Source organism: Protopterus annectens, chromosome 1.part1 (genome assembly GCF_019279795.1).
Source record: "Protopterus annectens isolate FY-2018-M chromosome 1.part1, PAN1.0, whole genome shotgun sequence".
Classification (NCBI taxonomy): domain Eukaryota; kingdom Metazoa; phylum Chordata; order Ceratodontiformes; family Protopteridae; genus Protopterus; species Protopterus annectens.
This window is the reverse complement of record NC_056726.1, coordinates 1,987,238,748-1,987,263,375: the sequence shown is the minus strand read 5'-3', so window position 1 is coordinate 1,987,263,375 and position 24,628 is coordinate 1,987,238,748. Positions and strand designations below refer to the sequence as shown.

The window sequence follows — 24,628 nt, the reverse complement described above, 5'->3', positions numbered from 1 at the left end:
TCAAGGTAATTGGATGTGCAGACAGTTGTGCATATGTGTTGGGCAAATGTGAAGGCCATGCCAGTCCAGATAGCAGAAATATGCTTGCAGAAATATGCTTACAGGAATATAGGTTCATAGGTAGATACTAGGCTATCTGCCCTAGGGCATTTATAAGCCTAGCCAGAGTGTATTTGGCTTCCGCCTCCCTATTAGATTAGCCTACTGTGCCTCTGTAAAATAGGTCACAGAAGGTACCCTTTTAAGATTAGTTTACTGTGCCTCTGTCTAGCAGGGACACAGGAGAGATCCCAGGGGTGAATTTGCGATTTCCCATCCACGCGTCCAAATTTCGCTTGAAGAGGGTCAGCGAGGGGCTATGTCTAACATGAATTGGGATTCTATTCCAGAGTGAGGGAGCCTCTGGGAAATGAATCTGTCCCTCCAGCATGTCCTATTTATTTTTGTGCTGAGGTTTAGGTCCCTGGAGCGTGTAGCTCTAAGGGACTTGGATTTTTTGAGGTGGAGCATGTCCATTAATTCTGGGTTTGACATGGCTTTGTACGTCAGGCATAGATCGCCTCTGAGTAGGCGGTAAGCAACTGAGTATAGCTGGAGCTTTTTTAGTCGAGCTGCATAGGTCATCTGTTTGTAGCCCATGATCCTCTTGGTGAGGTACTTTTGGGGTCCCTCCAGTTGCTGCAGGTGTCGGGTAAGGTACATCCCAAAAGGGGCACTGTATTCAATTATGGGCCTGATGAGTGACGAGTAGAGGGGCACAATGACCTCTCTTGATCTAGATGCGAACCCTTTCGTGATAAGGTGGGCTATATAGAAGGTCTTTCTAACCACTTTGGCAACGTGATTATCAAAGGAGAGATTACTATCTACGTTGGTCCCCAAATCTCTAATTACTTCTTCCGTACTTAATAGATTACCACCTATGTGGTAATTTGTGGGCACCTTGTTTTTCCCAAAGGGGATGACTATGCACTTTTTAGCATTTAGCTTGAGGCCGTGGCTCTGGCACCAAGCATCCGTCTCTGTGAGACCCTTTTGGAGGATGCTTGTGTCAGCTGGAGATTCGATTATGGCCCCCAGTTTGCAGTCTTCTGCGAACTTTGTCAGCCATAATCCCCCCGTGTTAGCCTGAACCTCAGAGAAGTATATACCGAACAAGAGAGGTCCCAGAACTGAGCCCTGTGGGACGCCACTTGTAACTGGTTTGGATTCGGACATGGCACCTGCGATTCTGACCATGTGGGTTCTATCTCTGAGCCAGTTTGCAACCCATCTTGTGATATAGGGGTTGATATTTAAGCTGGCAAGCTTATTTATGATGCCAGAGTGGGGTATTGTGTCGAAGGCTTTTGCGAGGTCCAGGTATGCTGTGTGGACTACCTTGCCCTCATCTATGGCTTTGGTAACTGTTTCAAAGAAATCAACTAGGTTTAAGAGGCAAGATCTGACCTTAACAAAGCCAAATTGGGTAGGGTCCAGTGTCTGGAGGCTCCCAATGTCTTTGTTTATGAGTTCCATGATGATACGCTCCATAGCTTTACAGACCAGACTAGTCAGGCTTATGGGGCGATAGTTTCCGGGGTCCATTGTGGCACCACCTTTGTGGAGTGGGACCACTGTAGCTGTACGCCATTCTTTGGGTACATATCCTGTAGTAAGGCTAAGTTTGAACAGTGACTTAATGTGAGGGTTCAGTTCTTCTTGGAGCTCGTGTAAGACACAGCCTGGGACACCGTCCGGTCCCATAGATGCTGTGTTTTTTGCTTTGGAGAGGGCAGCTTTCACCTGTGCATGTGTGATGTCAGGGAGGTTACATTCAGTTGGGATAGGCGTTTGCTCCTTTGGGGAGGAAGGGGTGGAGAAGTTTGTGCTGAATCTGTCTGCCAGGATGTTGGCTATGTCTGTAGGTTTGGTATATTTTGTACCGTTATGCAACAATTCAGAGCATATCTGGGAGTTTCCGCCCATGTTCCTGACATAACTAAAGAAGGCCTTGTGATTATCTTTAGTGTCTAGGGCAATTTTTCTTTCAAAACTGGCCTTTGATGATTTTATGAGGGATCGAAGTTTCTTGCTAATACTGATCAGAGATGCCTTCGCTTTTTGGGATTTTGCTCTGTCATGTAGTAGCTTCCTCCTTCTGTTGTATAGCTTATTTATGGCCGGGGTCCACCAGATCGGTCTCCTGTTTTTGGAGGAGTGAGTCTTGGTTTTATTTGGGATAGCACGATCCATGCATTCCTGCAGGTGTTCATAGAATGCATTTGTAAAGGATTCTGCGGATTGGGCTGTATTATCCTCTGGCGCTGGGGCTTTGAAGGATTCCACCTCAGTTTTGAGAAGTGCAAAGTTGGCTTTTGAGAAATTCTTTACAGTGATTTCCTTGGCTGGGGGTGGGGATGGGATATGGATGTCCACGGAAATTTGTTTATGGTCTGATCTTACCAATGAGGGGTTTACCTCTGGTGTGGAACATAGAGTCCCCATGTTGGTGATGACCAGGTCCAATATGTTGTTCCCTCTTGTGGGAGTGGTGACCAGTTGTTCCATTGCGTTAGAGTTTATAAATTCAAGGAACCGTTGGGCGAGGGTGTTTGGGCTTGAGTAGTTTTCCCAGTCAATGTTTGGGTAGTTGAAGTCACCCAATAACATAGTGTTTGGAGAGACCTTCGTATTTTCGTGTTCTCAGGAATGCCAAGTGGGGTTCCTGTAACAGGGAGGGTGTTCTGTAGCAGGCTACAAACTGAAAGGCAGTTTTGCCCGCTGTTAGTTGCACATGGATGGTTTCCGATGCTTCGTGCAGTGCCACTAACCTGGAGGTGTAGGTATCTTTGATGAATATAGATACTCCCCCTCCTTTTGTGCTTCGGTCCGAGTTTTGGGGCCGAAACGCATGGTATGAGTTATAACCTGGTAGTGCTGGGGTGCTCTCAGGAGCCTTGAACCAGGTTTCTATTACTGCACAGACATCGATTTTCTCCATACTGAGGAGAGTCACGAGTGCGTGCATCTTGAGGTTTAGACTTCTGGCATTGAGTAGCATCACCTTTAGTTTTTTTATCTTTGGGTTGTCTATGCAGGTGGGTTTGTCCTTTGAGCCTTGCCTAAAAAAGGCACTATGGGGGTGGCAAGAGCCTTGGCCAGTATACGAAAGCCTAAGGGTGACAGGTGCAAGCCGTCCCTAGCGAAGCAATGTGGCTTGTCGAGCATGTCATCCCAGGCTGACAGACACTGGATCCCCTTTGAATGACACCAATACTTTAGCCAATTGTTGAAACTGATCATTTTGTCTTTATACTGTGGCATCATTCTTGGTGAGGGCAAGATGCTACTCAAGGTCAGGGTCATACCAGCCGGGGCTACATGATCAGAGAGCTCCTCTATGTCTCTTTTCATGTAGCCCAGGGAGGTACGTCTCAGGTCATTCACACCAGCATGGACAATGATGGAGTCATACTTGTACTTGCTTTGGAGTGACCTGAGTGCTTGCGTTATGTGGCAGATCCTGGCACCCGACAGGCAGCTTACAGTGACCTTCTCCTTGTTGAGTCTGGTGAGCGGGACGTCAGTGTGCCAGACAATAGAGTCCCCTATAACAAGTGTATTTGGTGTGTTGTTTGGCCTTAAGGGCTGTGACTGTGAGGCACACTGAGTTTGTGAGATATGTGATTTGTGGGTATTGTTGAGGGGTGGCTGTTGCTTGGATATCTGCTTAGAAGGTCTTTGCTGTTTAGGCAGATTTTTATTTAGAGCCTCTGAGTATGTTTTTGTGTGTTTATATGTTGGGTATGCAGATGCAATAGGTCTGTGTGAGACTGGATTTGTGGTGTGGGTGGTTACCTTTTCCTCCTGACTGACTGTGCCAGTCTTGGGTTGAGAGAGCTCTGCCTCCAGTTTGGCTGTGTAACTGCATCTCTCACATGTATTAGAGTTTGTTGGAAGGAGGAGAGGGTTGTCTGTGTACATAAGGCAATTGTAACATTTTCTCAAAATTCCCAGATATAGTACACAGTATACCCGCAGTCATACATGTGATAATAAAAGAGATAATACACAGATATATACAGACACAATACTAGCGTCTCAGCCCTCAAACATATAATTAATATCAGTTCCACTATGTCAAGTGTCATAAGTGAGAGTGACTATAATGTGAAGTGGAATAACAGTAAAAATATATGGAATATCTTGTATTCGAACACAGGACCATGTGTATGTCAGTCCTACATTTACATCTGTTGCCAAAAGAAGGATGAGAAATCACTTGTCTATGATGCACCTCATTGCTATAAACTGTGATGTCACAACAGTAAAACAAAGGTTGAACACCCTGCACTAGGACCCAGGACCATCAGTATTCCAGCTCTACACATACACCTGCTGCCACAGGACTAGTTACAAGACATTCCCTATTTTACTAATCAGTTTTTAAGGCCTCCCTGTTAACTGCCATGTAACATCACTTAGTAGGTTTGTGCGATGTCCAACAGCATTAACTGAATGCACCTGGTTTCTATTTTTGGCTGTCTGTGATCTGTCTGGCCAGTTGTCCACTTTGCACAGTGCAGTCCTTTGGGCAAATGAGAAAAGCACAGCCAAACCGGACATTCACTTTTCTGCAGTTCATGTGTTTGTGCTAAGCAGCGCATCACACAAAGAAAAAAAAAAAAAAAATGGAGAGGTAGTTGAAAAGAGGAAAAGCAATTATTTATGACATACACGCTAGAAAATATTACTACAAATGAGATATTTCTACACAGGTCTGGATTTCAACTGTCACTCCAATGCACCAGCAGAACCCAGGAAGGTTGCCTTATCCCTCTTTCCCACACAAACAGCTTTGCAGTACACAACTGAACTCAGTCTGCACACAACCAACTGCAACAGCATCTACAATGATATCAAACCATAGGGTCTATATTAAATCAGCGAATGCTTAAAATAATGAAACGCTGATCTAGCGACCCTTTGAAAGCGAAAGCTTGAAATCCCGAAGACACAGAACAGTGATTTTTTTCCCAGGGAAAAAAAATCGCTTGGCTGTTTATGGGACTTTGCCATTTCCTCCACTGTGGTGCAATCTCAGAGTTGGTATATTTAAGTGGGGGGTGGGGGCTGATGCCCTCCACTTTTAGTGTTTTGAAGTTTTTTTTGTGGAACAGTGATTTTTTTCCCCTGAGAAAAAAATTGCTGTTCTGTGTCTTCGGGATTTCAAGCTTTCGCTTTTAAAGAGTCGATAAATCAGCGTTCAGTATTTTAAGCTTTTGCTGATTTAATATGGACCCAAACCATAAAAGTGTTATTTGTACATTTATTAGTTTGGGGATGTAGTGCACCTAGTATTCTCACATTTCATGATTACTGCTTGCAAATATGCAGCTTTGTCTTACATTTCCGTGTTCGTTAGCCATTCTTTATTTATCTGAGAAGTAATCTGAGATATGCAGAGTGTAAGCCATTCTATATTACTAACCTTAAAATCATCATCATCAGCCCCCTTTTCCTCATTTTTTCTACATGGGGTCAGGGTATCGTGTTAACTATCGCCAGCTCTCTTGATTCAGTGCCACATTCCTGCCTTCTTCAACATTCATGCCTGAATGTCGCAGATCTTCTTTCAAACAATCCATCCACCTCTTTGCTGGATGTCCTCGCTTCCTCTTACATTCTTCTTGTCTGTCCCAAAATCTTCCTCATCAGATTGTCTTTTGGTTTTCTACACATGTGCCCAAACCACTGCAATCTGTTCTCTTTGATCTTTTCTACACATTTCTTCATCTGTCCCACAGTGTGCCTCCTACCACCTTTCTCAGGCACTTCATTTTCATCACCTCTAACTTCTTCAACTGTTCTGCCTTTACTGCCCAGGTTTCTGCACCATACAGTAGTACTGGTTGCACCACTGTCTTGTACACATTAACTTTCAGCTTCTTTAGCATTCTTCTGTCATAGATTACACCTGATACTCTATGCCAGTTGGCTGCAGCCCCTCCGATTCTAGCTTTGACGTCTTCATTCAGACTACCCTTCTCCTCAACCACCTCTCCCAGATATTTGAAGCTGTTTACCTGTTCCACTATCTTCCCTTCTATCTCTATTCTCAGCTTCTTCTGATTAGTTTGCTGCCATTACCACTGTCTTTTCTGTGTTTAGTTTCATCCCATGTGCTTTCAGATTTGCATTACATTCTCCTGTCCTTTGCTGAAGTTATAGCTCAGAGTCTGTCTGTACTGCCACATCTTCTGCATGCAGCAGCTTTGTTGATCTGTCCGCTCCAACCTGTTTGCTAATGTAGTCCATCACCAGTATGAACAGCAGTAGGCTCAGAGCTGAACCCTGGTGTACACTCACTCCCACTGGGAACGCCTCTGTGAGGCCGAACACTGTTTGTACTTGAGTCACTGGGTCCTTCGACACAGCCTGCACTGATATTACCAATGTTTCTGAGACTTCCAAACCACTTCAGTATTACCCAGATCACCTTTCTTGGGACCTTGTCATATTCTTTCTCCAAGTCTAGGAATGCCCAGTTGGATTCTCTCCTCATCTCTAGCTTCTTCTTAAGTATCTCTCTCAATGCAAACATCGGGTCAATTGTGCTGCATCCTGATCTTAATCCAAGCTGCTCATCTCCCATCTTACATTCTACTACTCTGTGTATCTGTTTATCAATCACCTCTCCAGAACTTTCATGCAATGTAGTAGGAGTTTGATGCCTCTGGACTGCCCACAGTTGTGGATGTCCCCTTTATTCTTGCACACTGGCACAAGTATGCTTATTCTCTAGTCATCTGGGATACACCTTTCTCTTTACACTGCTATTAGTACCCTCAGGAGCCATTTCTCCCCTATCTCACCCAGCATCTTTATCATATCGGCTGTGACCTCATCTGAGCCTGCTGCTTTCCCTGACTTCATCTTCCTTAGTGCTGTTCTTACTTCTTCTAAGGTGGGCTCCTCTTTTTCTCTCATCGTAGGCTGTTTCTGGGGCAGTACAGCTTCTGTGGGGTTTTCTTCATTCAGAAGCTGATGGAAATACTCCTTCCATCTGCCTTTGATGTCATGTGGACTGGTGAGCAAATTATTGTTGGCATCCCTTATGAAGGGTGTCTATCTTCTTTATCTTTCTGTCTTTGCCTTGCAACCTAATATAGTTTCTTTGTGGCCCTTACTGAGGCACTTTCCATAAGATGTTAGATTGCCTCCAATGCCCTCTTCTTTGTTATTGCTTTGACATCCAGCACATGCTGTACTGCACTCTCCTGGAAGCTATCTGGATCTCTGATATTGGCCAGGAACTCTTTATTGTATGTTACTGGCGGTGAGTGTGTTTGATAACCTTAAAATGTGTGAGAATGTTAAGTGGAAATAATATCATATATGGTTGCCAACAAATGAAGGACAGGTTGGATGATAAGGAACACAACCTGTGACTTGCGTGCTGCTTACTTACATTTCCAGCCTTACATCTAACACTTTGTAGATCTAACCTGACACGCCCAGTGGCAGTAAGGCATCCTGCAGTGCTGTTATGTTTTCCTTCTCCCAACAACTAATCATTCACAGTTGCAATCCATTAAAAACAAGCACCGAGGGACTGTCTGTACTATATTAATATCTCCTACAAGGATCCAGTTTTTTGGGGATTCTTCAATTCTAATGACTTCACACCTCATGTTCATCTTCACCATGCTAACAGCCCTGAATCTACAACATATAAAATAGCAACCTTGTAGCTAGGCAAATTGATGGGGAGGAGACTTGTTTATGCTGGGAAGACTGTAGATAATGTTACTTCTTCAGGATACATCTGTAGAGAGCAGCACTGAACTTAAGAAGGTATGCTTCCATTTGGTTGGCTACATATTGCATATGCTGGAATGTATTTAAGAAAAATCTGAAGCAAAGGCTTTTACACTTATATCTATATGCATTAATTAGAAGTGTACTGATGGCATGGGCATGTTTGCCAAGCCATGTCAGAGATATACATCACTGCCAACACATGAAAATGGAATGCTGTGTGATACATATGTACAAATGTTTCAGGAACAGTTCCTTTGATAGCACTTTTAGCATTTCAAAGATGGTTTATTCGCAAAATGTGTAATTTTCCTGTTTTTTTTTTTTGGGGGGGGGGGCAAGGATGAGCTAATGTTATGGCACAAACAAGTGTACACTGCTTTTTTTTTTTTTTGGTGGGGGACAAAGGTGATTTAATGCTATGGCACAAAAAAAGGATATATTGCTATTGTTACACTTCTTGTTTTGCATCCAGCCTGTTGTTCCTATTTCACATCTCTAGACTGTTTTATGTTTCTCCACTGGGTAATACTGACTGGCTACCTTTTTTGTTAGTTCTGTAAACAGTTATTTTGTAATTATGTGATAATTTATGTATTATCCTTCTGTTGTCTTTTAGGACACCTAGCAGTATGCCACCCAGGTGTGACAATCCATGGAGATTGTGGTTGCCTTTAGGCAACATGGTGCTTTTCTGCTGGAAAGGGAACAGGGAGATATAGCATGTAAGCTGCAAATCTGGCACCAGATAGCTGACATGAATGCTGTAGGTGGCCACAACAGGATATACGAGCAGGTACACCCATGGGCCATTGACATGATCACATCTGCATGGAGGACAGCAGCTGCAGTGGGCTGAGACCAGATGGTTACCAGAGGAGAGTCTGCTACAAAACCACCACTAAGACACAATGAAGAGTTCCTGGCCAATATCAGGGATCCAGATAGCTCCCAGGAGAGTGCAGTACAGCATGTGTTGGATGTCAAAGCAATAGTTTCAGAGACAGCAAACATGTCACAGGAGGAGCTTCCAGGTAGGCTTTGGTATCCGAAGAGTTGAACACTGTTATATAATAAAACAACTGAAATCAATAAATTACTTCTGTGTCGCATCTCTTTTTTGAGGGGGAGCAGTATTGCTACAGTTATTAGCTTAAGTTGGAGCTGTCAGTCACATTCTTGTTGAAAGCATAGTTAATGGATAAATAAAGGGGTAAAAGTATTACCCCCCTGTGTTACTGTTAGTTGTGATGATGTTGATCTTGCCTCCTGCTTAACGTCTTCCAGGACCATCTGGGTTACAGAGGGGAATCTCTTCTACAGATATTATGGTAAACATTTTTATGTCAGTATTGGTGAGCAATTTAAAGAAATATTTTAGTGCATGCTGTTGATGTCAGGCCTGTTGTGTGTACTGTTAAAATGTCTGCAACAGTTGAAGCAGTGTTACTTTGTTGGCATATATTGCAGTATAGTAGTGTAGATAATGTATTTCAGGGTTTGGTGCTTTTTATCACAGGTGATCATGACAGTGGGAGTGTAGGCCCTCTGCTACCTGATGTCAGTGTATCAGCAGACTCTAATGAAGATGGTGGCCAAACTGAGGCACAATTGGGGGGTGCAGAAGTTGAATCTGACTCTAAGGCTGACATACAGCAATCCCATGCATTTCCACTGGGCACTGTCAGTAGGCCTACACCTACCCACTCCAGTAAGGCCTCAGATACTGAACAGTTGGAGGGCAAGGCCATTGATCAGAGACGCATGGCTACTGTGGCTTCAGTGCCTGATGAGACTGGCCATAGCCAAAGTGCGTGCGAAGTGCCACCCAGGAGGGTTGATAGGGGTGCTCAGAGGGGACCTGCTGTCCCTTCTCCGCCTACTGCAGGTGTCTTTTCCCCTGCCACTCAACGTATGTTTAGGCGTAACGTATGTTTAAGGCTGTCGTGAAGGCATAGGCACATTCCCATAAGTGATGCGGCAGTCTGACAAGCGTGACTGCCTTCACCGTGTTGCTTATTCAATGGATCTGATGAATGACACGTTGAAATGAGCGGTGTCTGTGATGGAATGTCTGGTGGGAGGGGAACAGCATCTAGGTGGGCATTGGTCAGCCACATCATCTGCTGTCAGCCAAAGTGGCCATACCCGATCACGCTCCTATAGTGGCAGTACTTCCACTGCTCCATCAGTCAGTGTGCTCTCCACACCCAGATGTGGCAGGCCATGAGGTCATGGTCCTGGGTTGGGATGCTCTTCCAGCAGACATCAGTCACGTTCACGTAGCAGAACTCCGTTTGACTATGGGCATGGACTTACCAGTGCAACTCCTGGCAGAGCCAGTTCTCGTGGTCGGGGACGACAATGATGAGCTGCCACCTCTACCATGCACAGCAAACACCAGTCCAACATACCAAGACGTAGAGCCAGCATAGAGCTCGGCTGTGTAAAGGCAGACACTCACACACCAATTTCACCTGGAGGACCCCTACATACACATGCACAGCAGTTGCTTATTTTGTCTCAATGGCTATTTATTGGTGTATCCAACTGTCTGCTTGCTTCTCTTTCTTACTCACGCACATTCACCAACCTTTTGGGTCAGCCTAGGCTTCCTGCCCTTCCACACAACACGCTGTGCAAGCGATGATAATTGTGCCATATCCCTGTTTTCTATCCTTGGATTCAGGGATGCGTAAACTTTGTGTCTGAAGCTCATGGTGCATAGCTAGCAGTGCTTAGTATATCTGTATTTGTGGTGTTGAACGCTTAACTGTACCTTTTACATATATTGGCCTTGGAAAGTCAGACAGTTGATAACATCAAAATTTCCCAACTTTACAATGAATGATCTTGTGAGGGTTGTGAAGTCAGAAACTGCAACATGTATCATTACTTTGTAACTTCTCTCTTTAATGACTTTCCTAGTACAAACATATGGTGTTAAACTGAAGGCGTGCAGTGATCATTATTACTTTTGAAAGGTATGACTGTGTGAATTTTTGATGCCTGAGGCCTAAGTCAAATAAGGCTCTGCTGTCACATGTTACGATACTTTCTGTACAAATCTCCCACCTTTTACTTACTGTACCAGCTAATGATATGTCATCCATTCATATTATAAAACAATACATTCCAGGTTCGGGACTTACCTTAGAAATGCAACAGCTGCCATAATTTATTTCAGGGCTGATTGTGTCTGATGCAAGCAGTACACAGCCAATACATGGGGAGGTAATGGTTGTTTGAGTTGCCTGGCATCAGTGTTACTTTATGTATGTGAGTAGGAGGAAGGTTTTAGATAACCAGGTGGTGAGCGTGCTATGCGTTGTCTCTTAGCCAATGCAAGGGCAAACAGAGCACACCTACGTCTGCCTACACCCACAACAGCAGCTGGTTCCCCCTCTGACTCATCTGCTTGTGGCTGTGGTGACCTTGGCCTTGGTGGTGGGATGTGTGCCCCTTCCCCTTGCTGATCCAGCTGAAGCTGTTTCCTCAGATTCTGTTGAGTAGCAGGACACATACTGTGAATATTTCTGCACATGTCTGTGGCTTGTACTGCAAGGCTCCCCCAGATGTATCTAGGTAATGGAACCGTGACATCAGCAGCCCAAACACATGCTCTATGATATTTCTGGTTTGAACATGTGCCTCTTTAGAGTGTTCTTCCTTGGGTATGTGTGCATTTCTGATAGGTATCATCATTCACGGTTCTACTGCATAGCCTGCATTCCCCAGTAGATGACCTTGTGGGATATCCCCCTTAGCAAACATCTGATACAGTTGGGAGGTGTGCCAGATATGTGAGTCATGGTAACTTCCAGTGTTGCTACCACACACACTACACTTAAGATGATTCCCTTGACATTACACACAACTTGGCAGTTGATAGAGTGGTAGCCCTCTCTGTTTATGTAGTGCCTACCCTGCTCCCCAGGTGGTGCCATCATTTCTATATGTGTGCAATCTATGGCACCCACTACTTCAGGGTACTGTGCTACATGGCAGAACTCTTGCATATTTCTGGTGGTCTCTTCAAAACTACAGGAGAAATATATGTTGTCACTGGCATGTTGGAGCATAGTATTCAGGAATTGGTGTAAAATCCTGGATACTGATGCCTGTGACACCCACAACATGTCCCCTGCTGGTCTCTGAAAGGTAACTGTAGCTAAGATTCTAAGTGATATGCTTACTTTTGTCTTCACTGGGATGGGTTCCCCTCGGTTGACTCTGGCTCTGAGTTGAGGATGGCAGAGGTCACAAAGTTTCTGCAGTGTGTCCCTGCCCACCCTGTAACGCTGAACAATTTCCACATCATGTAGGTTGTGAAAAGTTAAATGGGGCCTGAAAACTCCTCTCCTTCTTGGCCTAGGCCTATTAGCAGCACTGGCTTCAGCCTGTAGCACATACATATGAATTAAAGCAGCAGCAGCAGCCCCTCACATTCTGCCTGTGTAGACTTCTTTCTGTGGTTGTATTCCAAAAGTTTTGGAATTTGCAGGAGAAACCATTGCGGAGTCTACACAGATGCTTTATAGCTTGTTGAATAGCTCTACCGTGTTGGATTGGTTAATTTGCATGCAATTCAACTGCTTATGTTGTAATTAGAACGCCATAGTGTTTACCTTGTTTGCGTCGGGGTGTGCGCATCTACATGGCACTTACTGAATTTAAAACTGTCTGCACCAGTGTCTGCATTGTAAAAAAAGACTGTGTAGTATAGGCTTTATTGGATCCCCTTCTTTCCGAGTTATAGTGCATGTGGTAACAGGTTTGCAAGCATCAGAGCTTTACTCTTGCTCCTCTGCTAAGTTAGAAACATGCTTCTTAAAAAGGCAGCCTATCTGGAAATACTCAAGTTTTTTTCTCTCCATGCCAGTCTTACTGTCAGACTGTGGTATGATAGGCAATGTAGCAGTCAGAATCTTTAGATAAGCAATTAATGATCTCTGTCTTTATTCCTTTTTGAAATTAAAAACTAAATTGTTAAATAATCAACACATAAAGCACTCCTGTACAAAATGTTCAGAGAAGAATACATTCTGCATACAGTAGTATATTCAATAGATCATGAATGCATGTGCTATTCCAAACCAAAATCATATTGATGAAGCAATTAGAAAAAATCTGCTCACAAAACTCCAACCTTTGCAATCTGAGGTGCCATCAAGTTCACAAATTCTGAATCTATTCCAAGAAATATTGTTTCATACGTTTGAAGAGAAGTCTGTCAACAAAGCAAATGCACCCTTAGGTTACTTTATTATACTATCAAGAAACTAAATGTATAAAAATGAAAAAAACAAAGGTCAGATAAAAAGACTTCATAATTCCATATACTTCACTTGTTCAGAGAACAGTGCAACACCATTACACCCTGCTTGTAACGCTCTCATAAACTAAATTTCATACTCACTTATTAAATGTCATCTAAAGCATTCTCATATTTTATATTATGAGAAAATGGCACATAATAAGCTAGGGAATGCCAGTTATGTTGAATGTTCCGGCCTCTAACTGTCACAAACACTAGATACTGAGCTGTAGAAGTACATCACTATGGTTATGGTGCCAAGCAGCAAAGATGGAAACCTGATTACTAATCTCATTAAGTTCCACTTTTGTACTATGTGGCACTTTAAAAATTACTTAAATTTCACTACACTGCAGTCCTTGCTTTCCCCAAAAATAGATGCGGCTACATTTAAACTAGTTGCCAAAATGAAAAAAAAAGTTATGTACAGTACTTACTATAACGTTCCATCTGTGCTGACCTTTTCATTCATCCTAAACTGTTGGGTCCAAATCCAACCCTCGGACCCGACTTGGCCGTCACTTTAGTTCATGGTCACTAAAAGTCTCTCAAGCCCCTCCCTTACCCATAATGCACCATCTCCTAACATACCTCAGATCTTGTTTGCTGGTTTACATAAAGTACGAAGTACTGATATAATATTCCTGACAGAGGAAACAACACCTGGAGATCAATATGAAGGACAGTGGTGTCCTTATAAGCTCTCATTCCTGCAGAAACCAATTGTGAAAAAGATTGGTGGTTGGTGGGTGGGAAGTTGAGGAAGAATGAAAATGGACAACACAGATGGAACGTTATGGTAAGTGTGTAACTTTTATATCTGATGTTGTCAATTTTCATTCATTGCTCAACTGTTTTGACAGAGTCCTCAGCTAACTAAAATCCCAGGTAGACTCTAAGGAAGGATATTCCAGAGCACAGTTGTGCCAAAGACTTATCTTCCCCTCAAGACCAGATCCAGTTTGTAATGAGTGATAAAGATATGAGGACTGACCCGTGTTGCAGTCGCACATAAGCCGTCCATGAAAGCCCTAGATAGAAACACCGAACTAGGCGATGGTGTTATGTTACTTTATCGGACAATGCATTTGATAAACCTCTTTTACTTTTAAATATATATGCACCATGTAATGACCAACAAAGTTTCATAACATCATTATATCCAATCTTAACACAATATGATGGTTATTATTTTATTGTGGGTGGGGACTGGAATACCTATCAAAATCCAAAGTTGGATAGGTCTTGTCCACAAAGAGCATTTAATAAGCAGACCGGGATAGCATTAAATGACTTCAAGGAAGATTTTCAATTATATGACCCCTTTCGTTATGCACATAATAGTAATAATGCAAATAAGTATACCTTCTATTCACCATGCCACAAAATGTGGTCTAGAATAGATTTTTTCTTGATATCCAAAGCATTAATGAATTTGGAACCAGTAGTGGTTATACATATTCGTTATCTATCAGATCACTCAAAAATTTCGTTAAGTTTCTCTAAAGAGTTCAAAGATACAAGAATGCATAGAGGTTACAATTGGTCACTTAATCCAAATCTTTTAAATAAAAAGGATATGATAGATGGAATTGTAAAATATCTGAAAGGCTTAACAGATAGGATGAAGCTTCAGAAACATACTCCTGATATTGAATGGGTAGCAGTTAAATCTCAAATTAGAGGATTTCTTTTGCAAAAAGCCTCATATTACAAGAAAATGCAAAACAATGATATTCAAAAACTAGAAACAAAAATGAAGCTACTTGATAAAGAACTGATTCAGAATTTTAATGCTCAAACAGAGAAGGAAATGTTGAAATGTCAAAGGGATCTTTTCTTGCTGCATAATAGCAGATTAACACTTCAGGAGCATAGGTGTTTAGTGAAATATGCCAATAATGTTCAAATACCGTCAAAAGCATGGGCAAGGATTATAAATCAATCGAAAACAACTGTACATATTTCGGAAATACAATGTAATGACACAGTGTATTCTAAAACTGAGGATATTATTGATATTTTTGAAAAAATCTATACCAAGCTATATGAGGGTCAAAATGATAGGTCCATACATAAACAGAATAAAAGATTTTTGCAAAAAATTAACTTTCCAAAACTAGAAGAGAGTATGCAAGGTGATCTGATTAAACCTATATCTCCAGAAGAAATAGTATATGTAATTCAACATATGAAAGTACATAAGTCACCAGGTCCTGATGGTTTGACAGTTGAATTTTATAAAGAGTTTGCTGATAGTTTTGGTAAAATATTGTCTCATGTATTTAACTATATAATCAGAAATAAAATTAGTGATCCTCACCTTAATGCGTCAAAAACAGTCTTTATACACAAAGCTAATTCAGACCCCCAAAGCCCGGACAATTATAGGCCAATAGCATTAATAAATGTGGATATGAAAATTCTAACTTCCATTATAGCATGTAGGTTAAAAAAGATTATGATACATTTAATTTCTAAGGAACAGGCTGGATTTATGGCAACTAGACAAACTAGTGATAACACACTTACACTACATAATATGATGATGTATGCTAAACAAAACAACTCTAATATTTATGCCCTTCTAATAGATGCTCAGAAAGCATTTGATAGAGTCGATATAAACTTCTTGTTTGATGTGTTACCTTATTTCAACATGCCCCAGGAATTTATTCAGATACTACAAATATTATATAGTAATCCGTATACTACATTATATATTAATAGGAGTTATTCTAAAAAAATTCAGATTAAAAATGGTACACAGCAGGGTTGCCCCTTGTCCCCCTTATTGTTTAACCTTTATTTGGAACCTCTATTTTTATATATTAAGCAAAATTTGTATCATAATGCACCGATACTTTATAAGAATAAATTATTAATGTCGGCATTTGCTGATGATCTTATTATTTATTGTACAACCCCAATTTCTGATAGTGAAAAGATATTAAATGTTATAAACGAATTTTCAGAAGTCTCTAATTATAAAATTAATTTGGAGAAAACTAGTATATTCCCGTTAAGAACCCCTAAACCTTTTTCATTAATGTCCCTGGTGGGGAAGATAACATGTAAAGAAAATATCAAATATTTGGGTATTAGCTTCTCTATGGATAATAAGGATTTTTATAGTAATAATGGGAACAAATAGTAGCTGATTGTGGCAGATGGAGGAATTTAAGACTGCCGGTATTGGCAAAAGTATCAATAGTGAAAATGAATATATTACCATGAATGTTGTATATCTTTAGGTCTGCTCAAGTATCAATTTCAAAGACAGTTTTTAAACAAATTCATAAAGATCTAGCTAAATTTATTTGGGAGTCAAAGAAAACTAGAATATCGTATGAGAAATTAATGACCCCGAAGAGTAGAGGAGGACTTCAGTTACCAAATTTTGAAGTATACTATTTAATTGTGAACGCCAATAGGAGTTTAAGAATTGCTAATTATGATGTAACTAGTACAAAATGGATACCAACTTGGGTGGTCTTGAATTACAAGCATATTCTAGATCGGAATATAAATCCTAAAGCATTACCCTTTTTGGGTAAAAATAGTTTGATAAAGTATGGGATTATGGACCACTTAAAAACATATGTGTTATCTTTGCAAAATTTATTCCAATCAGTAGACTTGTTGCAATATATGATGGTTTTTCAACCTTTCCATAGGAATCCCAATTTTAAACTAAATAATCAGTTGATCGATCTTAGTAAATTCCCATTAATAGTTAATATGACTCTGATTGATGTTTTTAATAAATTTAATTTATCGGCTTCACAAGTTAGACAGGAATTGAACCTACCTAAGAGTTATATTGTTATAATGAGACAAATCAGAGAACTTGCTCTGAGTCATTTTGAAAACTTTAAACCTGTAGCCGGAATTGTGGATAAATGCTCTGAATTGTGGCAGGATCTCCAACAGGAGGTCAAATTTATAACAAGAACAAATAAATTAATTAAAGATGTAAAATTCCAGAATAAAATTCTGTTGTCAGGGTATTGGGCAAACAAAACGACAGTAGCAGATAATCAGGTATTAAAAGCAATTGATTTAACAATAAAATCGGTCTCTTTTCAAAAGTTGATGTATACGCAGTTGATGATTTGGAATAATGCTTATTATACACGTCTTAGGTTATATAAATTCAATCTTAGGAATTCTCCAACCTGTCCATATTGCACAAATCAAACAGCGGATCTTCTTCAAATGTTCTGGAGCTGCAAGTGTATATATTATCTATGGAACTCTCTTAGAACACAACTACAAAAGATGGGTTATCAAAGTTCAACGTTATCATGGGAATTCATGATTCTACATATTCCTCCAAGAGAGCTCTCTAGATCGCAAACTATAATATGTATGAATATCTTTTTGCTGATGAAGTTGTATATAGCTACAAATTGGTTAGAACCACACAAGACATCATGGGATAATTTTAAGCTTGTGGCTATAAAGCATATATTAGCACATAAATTACTCCTGAAACAAAGTAACAAAAATATTAATAACCCGAAAATATGGGAAAAGGTTTTTAATATTATATTAGCATAATACTGTTATTAGGAATATATTAAATTTTGGATGTATATGTGGAAGAAATAATGTTTTGGAACCGTGTATGATATGTATGGACGCAAAGTACTTGCTTTGACGTTGTTTTTTTTTTCCCTGGTGTTTTCTTTTTTGGAATAATGACGATTTTCATATGGAAGCATTTCGTGTAGATATTGTATATAGTTTTGATAGTAACAGTAGTGAATTATGTGTGTGATTTTTATTGTATATGGAAAATATAAATCAATAAAAATTTATTATGGAAAAAAAAAAAAAAAAGAAACACCGAACTAGTTGCCATGGACCTAGGTGAATGGGCTCTTAAAGGTTTTGGTAAGGTTAGACCCAATTTGCTGTAGACAAATTACATGTAATCCATTAGCCATCTGGCTAAAGTTACCTTTGCAACGAATTTGCCCAGTTTAGAATCTGCAAAGGACACAAATAATTGACGTCTTCCTAATTTCTTTTGTTCTATGTAAGTAAAAACTGGCAGGTTAATGGACTGGTAGATATTGGATTCTGGCATCACCTTAAGAAGGAAAGAAGGGTTGGTATATAATGTTACTCTATATCCCTATGAAAAATTAAGTAGGGAGGCTTAGAGGACAATGGTTGAAGTTCTGAAAGTCTTCTAGCAGAGGGAGTTGTCACTAGAAATATACTTTTCCAGATCAGAAATTTAAGATCATATTTTGCTGCTGGTTCAAAAGGGGACTGAATGAAGGTCTAGAGTACTAAATTTAAATCCCATGGTGGAGTGTAGGGGGGGTCTCAAAAAGGCCTTACAAAGCTTAGATGAAGCCAGGGAAGAATTTTCAAACATAACTGTTTAAATCTCCCTCCATGAAGTTAGAAGCACACACACAATCCATTACTTCAGCCAGAAAGCTAGTCAGACATTTAAAGGCATATATACACACTACGACAAAGGTAATATGTACAAATAGTGTTTGTTGCACTTGTCCTAGAAAAAAAAATCAAAAAAATTTGTATAAATAGTTAGATGGATAAGTAAAAAATATTGCAGTAATTTTATTAATAACGTTGCAAAGACTTAAGTTTTAAAGTTTTAAAACTGGAGCTATACTAATCATGTCATTCAAACCCAGGTGCCTATAGGCTTCCAACTTGATCTGCCAAATAACCTCCCGCTGTTCCAAGAAAGTGACCATGGACCACCCCTCGGACACTTCTCCACCTTCTCAAATACACTAAACTCAAAGTCATGTGTTTCATTCATCATAAGGAGCCTGTAAAAGACATTGTTCATTTTTTTTCTTTCTGATTTCATAAACATGCTCATAAATGCAGTTGTGCAACTTTCACTCAGTTTTTCCTATATAATAAGTTTCACAGTGTTGACATCTAGCTCCGTAAATAATTCCTGCTGTCTGACAGTTGTAGCTCCCTGTTACAGAATACTCCTGATTCCTCAGGTTAATCCTGTCCCCTTCCAGGATGTATTTACATGCAATGCACATTCTGCATTTAGCCATCTTGCCCCAACCATTGCTCTACACCAATAGTTAATTCCTCCCTGGTTAGATCTGACCACAAACTAATAACCTTGCAAATCCACAACCCCCCCCCCCCCCACGCAAAGGTAACCACCATGAAAAACTTCTCTAAAGCTAACTTTGGGCTGCTAAAAACAGAGATGGCTAACTTCATGGCACCCATGCAAATGGAGAATAGTTGCATGACAGCCGAATCATACACGAATGCACTGTACGAACATGTAAACAAAATGTATGGATCTCGCCATACCCAATAGAACCAAGATGCTCTCCACCAAAAAAAGGAAGCCAATCTGGTGGTCCTCTGCCATAAAGAGACTCTACAACAGGAAGAGGAAACTGATCCAGAATAAGGAAAAGTCCGAAGAATGGAAAAACTCCCTTATCAGCCTCAACAAAAAGTTGAGATCCCTCATCAAATCCTCTAAAGCTAGTTATGAAAACAGAATTGCAGCAGATAGTAAAGATAACCACAAGGCCTTCTATAGTTATGTAAAAAATCTCCACAGTAATACCCAGATTTGCTCTGAGCTACTGCACAATGGTACCTCCTATACCGAGCCAACAGATATTGCCAATATACTGGCCGAAAGATTCAGTGCTATCTTTACCCCTCTCTTTTCCACCAAAGGACCAATCACAATACCAGATTGCCAGACACCCAGTATTACTGCTGCACAAGTTAAAACATTACTATCCAAGGCCAAGAATACAGCTTCTATGGGACCTGACAATATCCCTGGCTGTGTTCTACATGAACTATAGAGTGAACTGGCACCTCATCTGTGTGCCCTGTTCAATCACAGCCTCACCTCAGGCTTTGTCCCTACCGAATGATGCAATGTTGCAGTCATCCCTCTCCACAAAGGAGGCCCGACTACAGACCCTGGGACTATCGCCCCATTAGCCTGAAGAGACTGATATGCAAAGCTATGGAACACATCATCATGGACCTAATAAACAAGGATATAGGGAATCTCCAAACTCTGGATCCCACACAGTTGAGTTTTGTGAAGGGTAGATCATGCCTGCTCAACTGGTCGACTTCTTTGAATCAGTCACCAGAGCTGAGGATGAAGGCAAGGTGGTTCATACAGCCTACTTTGATCTGGCCAAGGCCTTTGATACCATTCTCCCATCAGGAATCAGAAAAACTCACTAAGCTAGGCATCAACCCCTATATCACTAGGTGGGTTGCAAACTGGCTCACATATAGAACCCACACCGTGAAAGTAGCCGACTCCAAGTCAGACTGCCGACCTGTCACGAGTGGAGTCCCATAGTGTTCGGTCCTGGGTCCTATCCTGTTTTATTATCTACTTCTCTGAAGTCCAGGCCACCATGAAGGGACTCTGGTTGATAAAGTTTGCAGACAATTGCAAGTTGGGAGCTATTACTAATTCCCCAAGTGATGCTGACATCCTACAGAAAGGTCTCACTGAGACCACTGACTGGTGTCAGAACCATGGCCTTAAGCTCAACGCTAAAAAATGTGTCATCATCTACTTTGGGAAAAACCTGGTTCCCATGAATTACCAAATCAATGGTAGTCCACTGAACATAGAAGGAGTTATAAGATAACTGGGAACAAAGGTTGACAGCAACCTCTCTTTTGACCACCACATTGCCACTGCGGTCAGAAAGTCCTTCTATGTGGCACATCTCCTTACTAAGGGTTTTGCATTCAGGAAGAAAGAAGTCATTGTCTCCCTCTACTCTTCCCTCATTAGGCCACTCATCCAGTACAATGCCCCATTTGGCATGTACCTCACTAGACACCTGCAACAACTGGAGAGGCGGCAAAAGTACTTCATAAAGAGGATCCTAGGCCTTAAACACTTGTCCTATATGGACAGACTGAAAAACCTCCCAACTATTCTCTGTCTCATATCGCCTACTTAGAGGTGATCTCTGCTTGACTTACAAATCCATGTCTGATCCAGCTCTGTTAGAAATGCTACATCTAAAGAAATCCCAATCCTTCCGCACCACACACTCAAGACACCTCAACCTCAATACCACAATCAACAAAACAAGCTGGAGGGACAGGTTCATTACCCAGAAACTGCCCGTGCTATGGTATAAACCTCCCTTACATGTCAAACAGAGCACCTCACTGGCCCTCTTCAAGAGAGATTTTGATGAGTGGATGAGAAATACAAAATTCACCCTGGGGATCACTCCAGTGACTCTATTCGACAGAACACTGGGAACTAAGGTCGGGTGGCATGATGCCAAGGTAATCCTATGGGCTAGGCTTGTAAAGACTCCAGGGAGATTAGCCTAGTACACACTTATGAACCTAAGTGGCATCTGTGTTTTTTTCTTTTCCAACATATCTTTAAAGTTGTGACCCCTTCTATAAATAACAATAGGGTGAGTCCCCATGATTTTCCCTGAAAATATTCCAATTCTTATTTAAAATCCAGTTAGCCTTGTTACTTTCCATGTTGTATGTGGTTACCATAGCTCCTGTATATTTATTTTCATTACATGACCCTGTTACCACCCCAGTATCACCCTGTCTGTTCTCCAGGATAGGTTGGTAAACCCATATTTCCCTTTTGTACACCACTTCCTCTTTAATTTCCTGCAACATTTCCACCGGGTACCCCCTTCTACTAAACATCCTGACCAACAGTTCCAGTTCCTTGCTAAAACCAAATTCTGTTGTACTAATTCAGGCCGCTCTCACCATCTGTCCTTTCATCACTGTTTTTTTTTGTTTAAATGGGTGAAAGCTGGTGTAATATAATAGTGTGTTAGAGTAAGTGGGCTTACAATAAACACTAGCCATGTAACCCGCCTGCTCAAAGTCCTTGCCAACCATCACATCCAAATAGGGCATCCTGTCCCTGCTGCTAGTATAAGTAAATTGCAGAAAATCCATACTACCACTGATGTACTGCAAGAATTTTTCCAAGTGTTCCTCATCTTCCTTCCATATACTAAACAAATCGTCCAAGTAACGCAGGTATATCTTAATACCATCCCTATATTCCTGCCCGAAAATTATGTGGTACTCCCACTGTAAAATAACCACATTTGCCAGGAAAGAACTCACTGGTGACCCCATGGCCACTCCCTCTTTTTGCCTGTACATCTTTCCTTCAAAGTATAAAAAATTGTTACACAGAATGATTTCTAACATTTTCAGACATGTATTTATTTCGATCTGAACGATCCCCTTCCTACTAAAGTAATCCTGTACTGAGTCCAAGGCTACCCTGTGCAGTATCACTGCGTACAAGTTAAGTACATCGATTGTAACTAGTAAATCATTTACTGCAAATTCTGCTTTGTTTAATTTAGCCAAGAAATCCCACGTCTCGGCATAAATGTTGTTCATCTTCTAATACAAATTTATATTTCTTGTCAATAAAATGTGCTAATGGTTTAGTAATGGAGCCCCTACCATCCACAATAGCCTGAGTTTTGGCAGGCTAGGCTTATGAACAATCCAGTCTGTCAAAGCTCAATAAAGCACACACACTAATTAGAACGCAACTCAGGAATATGTTTATTGAACAGCGTATTAGTATGGAATTTAAATACCTCTCAGTTGTGGCCCCCACGAACACCCACTGTGTTTGGAGTACCCAAGGTGCACAAACCCATTATCAATCCACCATTAAGACCTATTGTGGATGGGAGGGGCTCCATTACTATACCATTATCCTTATTCCTGAAGGATGGGCAGACTGAAATGCCTACAATGCCAAAAGTACTGCCCTCAATTCTAGAACGTTTATATGCAGATTAACCTCTAAATCGGACCATGTGCCTTGGACAGTCATTCCCTGAAAATGCCCCCACCCACCCTATCAGGGAAGTGTCCGTGGTCACAATGGCATTGGACTGAGGGGGTTGGAAGGATCGGCTCCAAAGTTCTGCCTCTGACGTCATCCACCAAGAAAGGTCTTGTTTGCATCAATTTGTTATTTGAATCAGGAAGGACAACAGGTGGCAATTTGGATACCATTGGGTTAAAAAAAGCTACTGTAAGAGTCTCCTGTGAAGCCTTGCTAGGGGTACTATCAATACTGACATTGTCATTGAACCTAACAGCTGTAGAACCTGTCGAGCTAGGTCCTTAGTCTTTGAAGCCTGTGATCTGGGAGAGAGATTAAACAAGAGTGGGTAATGAATGCCACCTCTATAAATTCCAAGGATTGGGTTGGAGTTAGATTGGACTTCTCCCAGTTTATAGAGATTACCAGGTGATCTGTCAAAGAGATCGTGTAGTACAAGGCTGTTACCAGTAGATGCTTGGTGGGAGCGGTAAGGAGTCAATCATCTAGATATGGAAACACATGGAATCCTTGTAGTCTTAAGTGAGCTGTCACTGTTGCCATGCATTTGGTGAACACTCTGGGGGATGTAGAGAGTCCGAAGGGCAGAGCACTGAACTGATAATGACTGGCTCCTAGTCAGAAGCGAAGGAACCTTCTGGAGCATTTGTCCATCTTGATGTGGTAGTACACATCCTGAAGGTCTATCAAGCACATCCAATCGCCATCCTCCAGAAAGGGGAGAATGGACTGAACCTAGACCATCCAGAATTTTGTCTGGCTGATGAACTTTTTTAAGCAGTTGAGGTCGAAAATTGGTTTCCAGTCCCCTGTCTTTTTTGGTACCAAAAACAATCTCGAGTAGAATCCGGATCTGATCTGGTCTAGTGAGACTTTCTGGGTGACTCTTTTTAAGTACAGCTTTTCAATTTGTAGAGCTGCATCTTCCCTTACACTGGGTGGAACATCTGGAATTTGTTTTGCTGGCTTTGGGTAGCAGTCAAATGGGATTTGGTAACCTCTGATTATTATCTTCTGCACCCAAGAATTGGTGGTGATTGATAGCCAGGCATAGGGGTGCAGAGAAAGATGTCCCCTGACTGCTTCCAGAGGAAAGCAATCGGGCCGCTATTCAGCAGTGCTGATAGGGTTGTCCAGGCAAAGAATCTCTGGAACCCTTACTACACGGACCCCCTCTGCCTCTGTAGGAGTGTCTGCTGGAAGAGTTGCCCCCTCTGCCTTTGGGGGTGAACTCGCCACATGTGTCACGAACAGAACCCCAGAACTTTTTGTGCCACAATTTCCCACTTCTCTGGTTCCTGGAAAAAGAACACTGAGGAGTGGAGAAACGTACATCAACGGCAGACAGGGTCTTGCCGTCCTGCTCATACCTGGCTAGTGTGTCCTTCACTTCAGGGCCAAACAGGGAAGATGTTTCCACTGTAGCATTAAGGAAGGAAGAGTTAAAAGGATCCATGAAGTTACAGAGGCACATCCAGGCATGAAGTGCATAACTACACCTGAACCCGCAGCTCTAGCCGGGTCTATATTAGCAAAGCAAAAAACCCTATGCGCAAATACCAAAACATCGACCCCTATACCGCAAACCAGGAAAATCCCAAACGCACTAA

At 41.4% G+C, this 24,628-nt stretch overlaps 1 protein-coding gene across 1 annotated transcript in view; it reads right to left on the bottom strand.

Annotated features, from left to right (window-relative positions):
• The window catches only part of LOC122816787 (dynein axonemal heavy chain 8-like), a 9,517,065-nt gene that overhangs the window by 6,995,222 nt on the left and 2,497,215 nt on the right, over positions 1-24,628 (bottom strand). The window contains 1 exon segment of the mRNA XM_044089814.1: positions 12,953-13,033. Coding sequence (XP_043945749.1) covers positions 12,953-13,033 — 81 coding nt within the window.